Source organism: Scyliorhinus canicula, chromosome 5 (assembly GCF_902713615.1).
Source record: "Scyliorhinus canicula chromosome 5, sScyCan1.1, whole genome shotgun sequence".
In the NCBI taxonomy this organism is placed as follows: Eukaryota; Metazoa; Chordata; class Chondrichthyes; order Carcharhiniformes; family Scyliorhinidae; genus Scyliorhinus; species Scyliorhinus canicula.
Window position 1 is genome coordinate 171,885,109 of NC_052150.1, and position 12,782 is coordinate 171,897,890.

The 12,782-nt window shown below is 45.7% G+C and overlaps 1 protein-coding gene across 8 annotated transcripts in view; it reads right to left on the reverse strand.

The window, feature by feature from the left end:
• Window positions 1–12,782, reverse strand: part of LOC119966431 (LIM zinc-binding domain-containing Nebulette-like) — a 450,954-nt gene that overhangs the window by 23,463 nt on the left and 414,709 nt on the right. For 5 of the 8 annotated variants that reach the window (XM_038798077.1, XM_038798084.1, XM_038798078.1 and 2 more), the window contains one exon: window positions 9,663–9,806. The exons of the other annotated variants lie outside the window; for them this stretch is intronic. In XM_038798077.1, coding sequence (XP_038654005.1) covers window positions 9,663–9,806 — 144 coding nt within the window. The remainder of the gene's footprint in view (window positions 1–9,662; window positions 9,807–12,782) is intronic. 8 annotated transcript variants of the gene reach the window in all.

Below are 12,782 nucleotides of genomic sequence, written 5' to 3' on the forward strand. Positions count from 1 at the left end.
ATGGATCCCAGGCATAGTGCTCAGGGCAACTGGTCCGGTCTCCTATTCAGTCCAGGTACAGAGACATGAAGCCTGCCGTCACATGGACCACATCTGCAGCCGCGTAGAGGAGCTTCCGGAGCAAGCTCAGGACATGCCGGTTCGGGATCTCCTGTGGTCTCCATCGCCACCTAGCTGGCTGCCTAGAGCTTCGCCCAGATCGCCGTCACCTCTGCTTGTTGTGGTCCAGGAGGCTGAGATGACCAACGTCTCCTGTGGAAACTCAGACACCGACTCCGACATTTTCCCACCGACGCGTAATACAGCCACTGCCCGTTCCGGCGCCCCTGCCAACCGCACGGCCCCTGCCTCGCCGCTCCGCATAAAAATGGCGGTCGCTGGTGCGATATACGCCACCCGGTCCCCCTCCATCGACGCCGGACCGTCGTCCACTCCCAAGTGGACGAGAGGGTTCCGCCTCAGCCAGCAGGTGTAGATGGATCTCTCTGGACTTGGGGTGGTAGGGGGAGGGGAGAAAGAGGTGTCACATCCCCTTCAGGGGCCATTGGCTATGCTCCATCAGATTCCCCTCATGTACCTCTGAGTATGAACTCTCCTGGTAATTGGGAGCGGGATTCCCCTTAACAAGCAGTATATAAACCCCAGCCTGGAGAGAGGAATTGTTAGTTTAGTATTTTTGTTGACTCTCTCAAACTTGATGAATTATTACTGAGCGGCAAATATAACCATGGTTGGGAAGTGGGTAGTGGGGGAGGGGTCAGCATGGGAGCAGTTGGAGGCAACCTCTGTAAGGATTCAAGATTAGGGGGAATGTTGACGGCGTCTCTACCGTTCCCACCAGGCCATAAGCCCGGTAGTGGTGGCGGCACTGAGGGTGTGAGGACAGTGGCGGCAGCACCTGAATCTGGAGGGGGCCTCAGTTTGGGCACTGAACTGTGGGAATCATAAGTTTGCTCCGGGGGGGCTGCACAGGGGGCTTTTGGGGGTGGCAACGGGCGGGGATTGAGCGGTTTTGGGATCTATTCGTTGGGGGAAGCTTCTCGAGCTCGTAGGGTTAGTGGAGGAATTTGAGTTGCCCACCGGGAATGCGTTCCGATATTTACAGGTGAGGGATTTTGTCAGGAAGCATGTACCAACCTTTCCCTGCCACCCCAGGGTCTGAAGGACAAGATGGTGTCAAAAACAGAGGTAGGTGAGGGAACAAAATGTAACATGTCCAAATTTGCAGATGACACCAAGTTGGGTGGGAGGGTGAGCTGTGAGAAGAATGCAGAACTCCTTCAGTGTGATTTTGGCACGTTGAACGAATGGGCAAATGAGTGGCAGATGCAGTATAATCTGGGTAAATGCAAGGTTAACCACTTTGGTTGCAAAGATGGGAAGACAGACTATTATCTGAATGGCCATGAATTAGGAGAGGGGGATGTGCAACAAGACACAGTAATTAGCACTGTTGCTTCACAGCGGGTTTTATTTCCAGCTTGGGTCACTTTCTGGGTGGTGTCTGCATGTTCTCCCCATGTCTGGGTGGGTTTCCTCCGGGTGCTCAAATTTCGTCCCACAAATCTCGAAAGACGTGCTTGTTAGGTGAATTGGATATTCTGAATTCTCCCACACTGTACCCAAACAGGCGCCAGAATGTGACGTCCAGGGGATTTTCACAGTAACTTCATTCTAGTGTTAATATAAGCCTATTTGTGGCACTAATAAAGATTATGATAGACTTGGATGTCTTCGTACACCAGTCACCAAAGGTAAGCATGCAGGTACAGCAGGCGGTAAAGAAGGCTTGCCTTCATATGCGAGAGGATTCGAGTAGGGATGTCTTGCTGCAATTATACAGGGCCTTGGTGAGGTCACACCAAGAATATTGTGCGCATTTTTGGTCTCCTTGTCTGAGGAAGGGTATTCTTGCTGTAGAGAGAGTGCAGCGAAGGTTTAGCAGACTGCTTCCTAGTATGGCGGGACTGACGTATGAGGAGAGATTGGGTCGGTTAGGATTGTATTCGCTGGGGTGCAGAGGAATGAGACGGGATCTCATAGAAACCTATAAAATTCTAACAGAACTAGACAGGGTAGATGCAAGAAGAATGTTCCCGATGGTGGGGGTGTCCAGAACCATGGGTCATACTCTGAGGATACAGGGTACATCATTTAGGACAGAGGAGAAATTCTTTCATCCAGAGAGTGGTGAGTGGTTACCACAGGAAGTAATTGAGGCCAAAACATTGTATGTTTTCAAGCAGTTAGATATAGCACTTGAGGCAAAGTGGATCAAAGGATATGGGGGAAAGTAGGATTCATCTATTGAGTTGGATGATCAGCCATGGTCACAACAGCACGGTAGCACAGTGGGAAACACTGTTGTTTCACAGCTCCAAGGTCCCAGGTTCGATTCCCAGCTTTGATCACTATCTGTGTGGAGTCTGCAAGTTCTCCCCGTGTCTGCGTGGGTTTCCTCTGGGTGCTCCGGTTTCCTCCCACAAGTCCCAAAAGACGTGCTGTCAGGTGAATTGGATTTTCTGAATTCTCCCCGTGTACCCGAAAAAGTGCCCGAATGTGGCAACTAGGGGTTTTTCACAGTAACTTCATTGCAGTGTAAATGTAAGTCTATTTGTGACAATAAAAATTATTATTATAAAGGCTGAATGGCCTCCTCCTGCTTTATTTTCTATGTTTCCATGTATACCGCTGTGCCACCCACCTTTGCTGGGTCTTCCTGGCGGTGAGACGGGACAGACCAAGGAATGATGATGGTAGTGTCTGGGACATTGTCTATAATGTACAATTTTGTCAGTATGACTATGTCAGGCTGTTTCTTGACTAGCCTGAGATAGCTCTCCCAACTTTGGCATAAGCCCCCAGATGTTAGTAAAGAGGACCTTTCCGGGTTGACAGGGCTGGGTTTGCCATTGATGGTTCCTGTTTCTAGGTCGATGCCGGGTGGTCTGCCTGGTTTCATTGGGGTTGGGGTTGAATACAACTGAGTGGCTTGCTAGGCCATTTCAGTGGGCATTTAAAAGTCATCCACATTGCTGTGGGTCTGGAGTCACATGTAGACCAGATCAGGTAAGGATGGCGGATTTCCTTCCCTGAAGGACATTAGTGACCCAGATGGGTTTTTACGACAATCGACAATGGTTTCATGGTCATTATTAGACTTTGATTCCAAGTATTTTACTGAGTTTAAATTCCACCATCTGCCGTGGTGGATTGGAACCCTTGGTCTCTGGATTACCACTGCAGCGACAATACCACCAAACAATTCCTCCCCTTTATTTAGTAAACAAGGAGGGATCCAAGTTATTCTCCTCCATTTTAGGTTTCATGATCTTTGGTTCTCATTAGATAATAGGAAAAGTGGATAATTCAATATAGTAGATTAGAGCTGCCGAACCTGACTTCCTTCATATGGAAATATTTGTAATTAGCCCAGATTTTGTAGTGGTAATGACAACAAAATGGCATTCGTCCCCATAACTCTGTAAAACTGACAGCAACCTCTGGTATCCACAAGTGCGATTAAGCATAAAAATCCCTAAATGTATAACCCTCACGAGACCCACAGGGGAAACCCGACTGATCTCCCTGTGGGGCACATGGAATGCGAGGGCCCATCAGCTGGGGATGATAGAATCAACCCTCAAAGGCGGCCTGGTTTGGGACCGGCTAGTCCTGGTTGGGGCCTATATGCTGTGTGCGACATTGGGCCTTTTCTTTTTGCTATAAATGTACCTCAATTTGAATCACCTTCTCGGATCGGCCAAGCTTTTATTCTAAGTCACTATGGAAATCTAAGAAGAAATCACTAGACTTTGTGGGAAATTCCACTTTTTACGCTGTAAAAACCGTAAAAAATTTTACATTTTATTGAACAAGACGTAACTAGGCTTTAAATGCCATTAAAAAAATTAATGGGCGGGTTTCTCCATCCCGCCACGCCAGATTTCTCGTTCAGCACGTCGTCGGGTTTGTCCATTTCGCCGGCTGGTCAATGGGTTTTCCCATTGTGGGGCAGCCCCACGGTGTCGGGAAACCCCCGGGCTGCCAGCAAACCAGAGCATCCCGACGGCGGAGAATCCAGCCCCATATATTTCTTTTAAAAATTTCTAAATTAAAAGAGTGTCCAAATCATCTTTTACATTAACCTCATCTGCATGTTTCAAACTTTATTTTACCCCCTGTAAAATTATTAAAACAAGAAGCACAGCCAATGCTTGATACTTCCCATTTGCTGTCTGAGAACACTTCAAAGTGATTGGCTGTTTAACCTGCTTGCTGACATTTCTGTCACTGGCTATCAGAATGAAACTAACTTTGGGTGAGGTGAAATCCTTTCCACAGAGATGTGGGTACATTTCAACAAAGTCGGCAGTGAAGGCAATGACTTTACAGTTGACTGCAACATCCAGGCCATTAAGCATGAAGGAAGCATTAAAGGATGTTGAAGGCACAATATTAATGTTTTAAAAATGTCCAGAATTGAATATATTTTTGATTAAAATAAGATTAAAATTTTGTCAGGGGGTGGGTTTCAAACAATCCTCCACTCTTGTCAAAAGACAGCATTGGCGGTTGGGGTGTCATTTAAAAGCCAGCCACGTGCAATGGGTGCTAAAAAGCTGCTTGTTGTGGGAAGACAGAGAAATTAGTGGATTCCCATGCTGAGGTTAGACCAGAGAGGTGATTCCAAGGTATGGGGCCACACGTAGGCCAGGAACAAAACAGCTTTAAAGTAGGCCCAGTAGGTACATTGCTGTTCCCTTTCACAGCACTGGTCAAGCTCTTAGTACAAGTGAGCAATTTTTGTGATGTCCGTGCTCCAGCAGGAATGTGGTATAGGGCTCTAGTTTGCATATTCAGGGAACTTTCCACTGCAAGGAGGTGGACAGGCCACTTGCCCATTTTAGTCCCAGCTGAAAATTACATCAGGTGGGCATTGGGCCACAATTAAATGGCTGAACATTCTGTTCCACCACACCCATCAGCCTTTAAACTCCATCCCCCCGATCCACAGTAAATTTCAATTTGATGTGACATGGATAAACAGCAGTTAGAAAGTGCCCTTGAGCTCCTGAGAAAATGCTCATTTCCTGACAATGTGCCTCTTTAAGATTTTGGGCACAAAGAAACTACCTCAGTAGCTGAAACAGGAGCTGAATTTTCAGAGCCTTCAAAAGGCAAGGAAGGCCCTGTAAATACTGCCATCAGGTGTGGTTCAAATTTTAAGGTGCTGATTTCAGCGCTGGCAATAAAGATAGAACTAGAATCCCAATTACCTCCCAAATCAGGGTAACTAACACTATTTAAAACCTTGTTAAGAACTCATTGGGGGAGGAGAGTTTTACAATTTGAAAGAAGCGTGCAGGTTACCTACGCCTTCAGAAACGGACCAGCTGAAGACAGGTGAATAAAGAGTGGGTGTCACTCATGGCTGCCTGAAACCATCACCCGGGCCCCATAAAAGGGTCAGCAGGTGAAAAGTGGGCTGGTTAGGGGGTGCCCTTCGCACTACCACAGGTGAAAGGGAGAGTGATCACTTGGCTCCTTGGTTTTCAATGAAGTCACATTGTGGCAGCATAGTAGGGGGCAAGACTGCCAAAGACAACTGGGCAGCCACCAGCCCATCAGGAAGGCCTCAGCTAGCATTGGGACACAACTGTCAGATTTCTGGTCCTGTGGCACTGAGGCGCAACATCCTTTATAGGGATGGAAGAACCCTGGGCAGCAAGAAGTCATGGGGGAGTAAACAAGGACAGGAAGGCAACAGAAGCCAAACCCTCAGCACAAGACTTGTTGCCAATGATGGTGCTCCCTGGAGATAATCAAGAACAGTGCACCAGGAGGCTATAACAATCCAGGCAGATGGTCAGAGAGATCTGGGCCCTTGTCACCGAAGAATGTGTTGCCATGCCCTGCCAGTGGCTGTAAAAATCAGTGTCCTTGAACTTCTTCACTTCTGGCTCCTTCCAAACAGCAGCTGTGGACCTTCCTGACATCTCAAAATTGGGTGAACGCCACTGCATCATGCTGGTCACTGATGCCTTTTTGTCAGACCTGGACAGCACATTCATTTAATGACAGACATGGCTTCGCAGGGCAGTTGTTGGGTTTTGCAGCAATCTCTAGAATCCTCGAGGGACAACGCATCATTAACTGCAACCATGCTATCAAGGCACCAAGTGACCAACCAGTAAAATCCATCAATAGGAAGGGCTTCCACCCCCTCAATGTCAAACTGCTCTGCAACCACAACAAGAGCTTGCATCACGTGTGTGCTCACTTTTCTGACTGCTGTCATAATCTCTTCATTCACACTGCCTAAGATTTTCCCCCCAACCATCAAACAATGTGGAGCATTCTAGTGGATTAGGAGATATCCCTTTAAGAGATGGCTACTGAAACTCCCAGGAGAGTCATAGACAGGGGTGATACAACCAATGCCGCCTGCTCAACTGGACGACCACTGAACAGGACAATGGGCTTCGGAAGATGTGATTCTGTTGCATGGACCAGTTGGGTGGTGCCTTCCAACATTCTCCTACACGCATCTCAGTTATTGTGGCAGTCTACAGCTATCCCTATTCTTGGTCCTCCAGAAAGATATGGATCTTGTCCACAACAAGGCCCTGGAAGGATTGAGAGAGGAGAAAGAGGAATTGAATGGAGATTACAACTGAACAGAGAGATGCTCTATGATGAGGCAGCCATTTGCTGCCACCCTCCATTCTCCCTTTAATGACCTCCAATGTTAGGTTCAGGTGGCATCAATGAAACAAGAAGCAGCCATGCCCAGGTGCCCTAAGACACCTCACTTCTCTCTGGTGCAATGAAAGACTTTGTAAAGTCAACAAATCTCTCAAAAGTAACAGCCTCAGTGATTGCTTCAGTCGGAGTCTAAATGAGACCCTCAGTTCATCTGACCCACCTTTGTTTCTGCCCCCACTGGCTCTAAATGGACAGGAAATCTATTCCGCATGCAAAAATCTGAACTTTAATCAGTTTCCCACCGGTGAGAGGTTTCTGACCCGAAAACAAACCCGACTCCTGTTTCCCATCTCCATGGTGAAAATTCAGCTTAAATTCAGCCTTAATGCACAAAAGCTGTGACCTACATTTAACAGAGAGAAATAGAGGGGGAAAGAGTTAGAGGGGACTTGTCCTCTTAAATAAATGAAAGTAGCTACAGATATTTGATGAATATCCTGCTGCAGAACATTAAAAAACGATACTGGTGTAGGAACAGTTCCACCATAGGAACTTAATAATAATAATCTTTATTATTGTCACAAGTAGGCTTACATTAACACCGCAATGAAGTTGCTGTGAAAAGCTCCTCGCCACCACATTCCGGCGCCTGTTCGGGTACATAGAGGGAGAATTCAGAATGTCCAATTCACCTAACAGCACCTCTTTTGGGACTTGTGGGAGGAAACCGGAGCACCCGGAGGAAACCCACGCAGACACAGGGAGAACGTGCAGACACAGACAGTGGCCCAGGCCAGGAATAGAACCCAGGACCCAGGCACTGTGAAGCAACAGTGCTAACCACTGTGCTCCCATGCCACCCTTGCCACAATTATGGGTTCTGGGCTGATCACACAATTTAAATAATATTTTCTTCACTTTGTTTTTCCTTTGTCAATTAAACTTGGCAATTAAAAGAGGAAAAGCAAGGATCAGAAACATTCTAGATGGCGCCATTTCTCCTTTAATTTGGAAGTCCCACTTTGCCTTTACGAGTGTGTGCATAAAACAGTAATTATTCCCTTTTCTCACTATCATTTCCATTTTTCTTCGCCTCAACTTAACAGCATTTACTTTCCTACATAACATTTTGAAGCATTCTTTCTTACTGACAACTCGTGTTTTTTTAGATCAAACCAATGTTAGATATTGTTCACAAGCTCCAATGCTTTAACACCTATGATCCTTTAATAAATAGTAATAATTTGTAATAAATATACCAGGATAGCATGTGAAAATAGCTTAACAGCACAAACATCTGCAAGTGTCTAATTAATCATTTAATCCTTATTTGAACTGTGTAATTTGGGCGGTTCTTGATTTCAAAACATGACCAATGCTAAGTAATGGTAATTCTGAATGGAGAAATAAAAAATGCCTAACACATAAATGGAGGTTGTACAATAAGAACAAAATGGCAAACAGTAACACTACAATCTTAAGGATGAGGAAACCACAGCTTGTTATTCTGGCTAAACCTAACAACAGATGTTTCAGTTTAATTGCCACTAAGCCATCATTCAAATACTTCAGGCTCTTAGCTAATAGCACAGCATGATAGTTTCTGGTCCTATACAAATCCCCAGATGACAGATGCTGTATGATCATATTACGAGCAGAGACACTGCAAAACCATATACCTAGCTTTATCTTTCTCACATGATGATGCTAAATCTCGTGAGGTTTATGTGTAAAGTATGAAAAGAAAGACTTGCATTTCTAAAGTGCTTTTCATGGCCACCAGACAACTTAAAGCACTTTGTAGCCAATCAAGTACTTTTTGAAGTGTAGCCACTGTTGTAATGTCAGAAACACGACAGCCAATTTGTGCAAACAGCAATGTGATAATGACCAGATAATCCGTTTTGTTTTTGTGATGTAGGCCGAGGGATAAATAATTGGTCAGAACACTGGAGATAACTCCTCTGATCTTCTTCAAAATAGTCCTCTGGGATCTTTTACTTCCACCTGAGCAACGCAAGGCTTCGATTTAATGGTTCACCCAAAAGACAGTACGTCCGACAACGTGGTACTCCCTCTGTACTGCGATGGAGCACCAGCCTTGATTTTCATGCTCAGACATTGGACCAGAATTTTACGGCCCCTCCCGCTTGGCAGGATATTACGCTCCGGCCGAAGTAAACGGGAATATAAATGGCCCACCACATCAGCTGGCGGGAGACACACTGTGGCGGGGCCATTAAACCCTGGCCCTGGAGTGGGACTTGTAAAAACAACCTTGCAATTTAGGGACAAGTGTGCTGCTAACTAAACCACAGCTGACACTAAGTAAAAGTCTGAGTTTTGCTTCAATCTTCAGACTACTGAATTTTTTTCATTTTCATTTTCAGGATGTGAGCGTCACAGACAAGGTCAGCATCTATTGTCCATGCGTAATAGCCATGTGAGAAGTTTACAAAGCAAAACAGGTGTACTTTCTATTGTTTATCCTGCATTGGATCCCAACTGATAAGCAGATAATTCATGAGCATTTCAAGTAAGCAAAATCAATACCGATCATTGACATTGCAATTGAAAAGATTGTGACTCAAGTTATGTTTGTTAAAAATGCGTGCAACTAGTATACAGCAAGCGGTATTTGTCCAATTAATTTCTTTAAATTATCACCAAACGGCAACTGGGAGCAATATTAACCAAACCTGCTCAGTGAATAGTGATAGAGATGAATTGGTCATTTGTTTTAAACCCTGTCTTATTTTACTTTTCACTAAAGGTAATAGAAACTTAAAATTAAACAGGATGCAAAACAAACAGCTAACGCAATTTCATCAGATCCTCACTGAGTGAATTAGGCTAAAAGTATAATAACACAATCCTTTTTAGAACAGGAAAAATCGTTATGTTTTGCATGCAATAATGTGCAAGTATTGGTGCTGAACTTATCATCTATGTACCTCCTTCTCCAGAGAACTCCATTGTATGTTCACTGTAGCTGGAAATGCTGGGGTTAAGCTCAGTCATCTCTGACTTTTCATCTCCAACACTTATACTACCCACACCTGTGGACTGAGACTGTTTACTACAACGTTTTGCCTTTTCTACAGCAAGAGAAGGAAAGCATACAACGAAAAATTGATGCACAGCAAAACAATGGATCAAATAAAAAATTGTCAGTGAAAAATTATTCTCAACTTCATTGATTTTCATTATGTAGATACTGAAGGTGAGGGTGGGGGTGGGGGGGGGGGGGGGGCGGCGGAGAGGAGGAGGGGGGATCTTCTGCCCTGTGTTCGGCTGCTAGGAAATCAAGAGGGAGCAGAGCATTCAACAGGAGTCCCTAAATAACTTTACGCTGATGGGATTTCCCATTGAGATTGTCCCTGTCAATGACATAATGGGGTTCCTGCCATGAAAGGCTCGGAACCTCATTTTCATGCATTTAAATAGACTTAGTGGGCTTCCCCATTGTATCATCCCCCCATATTAGGTCCCCATCCCCCCCTGCCACACAGGGTTTACAACTGGTCTGGACAAACAGGGACCTGTCAAACTGTCCCCACTGGGGGCACACATACAAGTTCAGTCCCCAAGGGGGAGGGGGCTGTAGCCGGTCAGTGCCCTGGGTGTGGGGGGGGGGGGGGGGGGGGGGTTTCCCCTGAGGTAGATCCCATGCCGGGCAGTTTCCCTGGGGTGTTTCTGCTTTCGTTTTTTTTTTGTGCTCCATTTTATTTCTGTCTTCATGTTTGTTATTTCAGATCGGGGCAGCCTTGAGCCCGTCCCGCCAGCATGCATCGTGGATCCCGCCCCTTCCATTTTTATTTCTGTCAGGAAAAGCCAGCAAGGCAGCTAGCGGGCTGCCCTCTGATTTTCCCACCCGCAACAACACGTTGAATAAAATATTGTAATATTTCATCCTAACTTTCTCCAAGTGTTATTCAAGCATTACCATAGTCACAAGGAATTCTGCATGTGTGTGACTATTCGAGATGGTGATTCAAACCCGACTCCAGACAGAGGGGCTGTTACCAGATTTGATTCAAAAAGAGCATTGTGCATACATACTCTTGTGCATCTTTTGCTGAACTGGGGTATTTATTCGGAATTCTGTTGGTGTTTTGATATCCCATTTTAGACATCCAATGACAGAATCAAGCATTTCCGTATCACCTATAAAATGGCAGACTGAAGAAAATGGGATTGGCGTCTTTCCGATGATCCAGCTGGCGTCGGAATTGAGGTTCATACCCCACCCCAGCGGGAGGATGCAAATGGGTCATTAACACCGATTTACATCCTTCCAGTAGCAGTATTTAGGGAGAAGTCGCACATGAAGTTGCCCCCGCCAGCGTACTTTATTTTTAGTCCTTTTCGTCCAGTTTCTGGCGGTATTTTTGCCTTAAAATCCCAACTGATCGATGGTATAAGGTGCTCCCGTAAAGGAAATGTCCAGAAGGACCAGGACAAAGAAAGTTGAAACTCTGCCAGCAGAAGTGTTAGCTAACAGGAGCGGTGGCAACACGATGGCCTAGTGGTTAGCACAGCTGCCTCACTGCGCTGAGATCCCAGGTTCGATCCTGGCTCTGGGTCACTGTCCGTGTGGAGTTTGCACATTCTCCCCATGTTTGCATGGGTTTCACAATCCAAAAATGTGCAGAGTAGGTGGATTGGTCACACTAAATTGCCCCTTAATTGGAAAAAATAATTGGGTAATCTAAATTTTTTAAAAAAGCTAACAGGAGCAGAGTGGTGGGGGTAACTGCAGCTCATTATATTAGTTTGGCTTATGATTATGAGCTTAGTTTTTTCATTTTAGTTGGGGTTAGGGTTAGTACTAGTAGGGTTTAGGGGATTTTCTTTATTTTACTGTTATTTCTATGTACATTTGTGTGTGGTATTGTTTGGGGGTGGTGGAGGGGAAATAGATTGCTGATGGTGAGTACAGATTTACTTTGTTTTGTTTTGCTGATGGGATGTTTTCTTATCCATTTATGGGATGTGGGCGTTGCTGGTTCGGCCAGAATTTATTGCCCATCCCTAGTTGCCCTTCAAAATGTAGTGGTGAGTTGCCTTCTTGAATCAGTGCAGTCCTAGAGGTATAGGTACACCCAGTGTGCTGTAGGGGAGGAGTTCCAGGATGTTGCCCAGCAACAGCGGAGGAATGGCAATATATTTCCAAGTCATGGGGTGAGTGACTTGGAGGGGAAGCTCCAGGCGATGGGGTTCCCAGGTATCTGCTGTTCCTGTCCTTCTAGATGATAGTGGTCGTGGGTTTGGAAGGTGTTGTCAAAAGAACCTTGGTGAGTTATTGCAGTGCATCTTGTAGATGGCATATACAGCTGCCACTGCTCGGCAGTGGTGGAGGATTCGAATGTTTGTGGAAAGGGGAGCAATCAAGCTGGCTGCTTTGTCCTGGATGGTGTTGAGCTTCTTGAGTGTTGTTGGAGCTGCACTCATCCAGACAAGTGGAAAGTATTGCATTACTTGTCCTGACTTGTCACTTGTTGATGGTGGACAGGCTCTGGGGGGGTCAAGAGGTGAGTAATACGCCATAGGATTCCTAGCCTTTGAGCTGCCCTGATAGCCACAGTATTAATATGGCTAGTCCAGTTCAGTTTCTGATCAATGTTAACCCCCAGAATGTTGATTGTGGGGGATTCAGCGATGGTAATGCCATTGAATGTCAAGGGGTGGTGGTTGGATCCTCTCTTTGAGGATTGGTGGCCGTATTGTGCGGGGCTGATGCCTGTTCTCTCTAAGTAGTTGCTGGCTGACTCTTTCTGGTGGAAATGGCTGACCCCAGTTCAAAGGGGATGGGAAGCCCCCAATTAGGTAGGTCACTAAGAATGCAAGGGGTTGAATGGCCCCAGTAAAAAGGTCGAGGGTACTTGCTCACCTGAAAAGTTTGAGTGCTGATGTGATGTTTCTGCAAGAGACTCATTTACAGGTAAGGGACCAGACGAGGTGTGGAAGGGGTAGGTGAGTCAAGTATTTCACTTGGGCTTCAGTGGTAGGGCCCAGGAGAGGCAGGATCAATAAAAGGGTTCAATTTTTGGCCAATAAGATCTTGATGGATC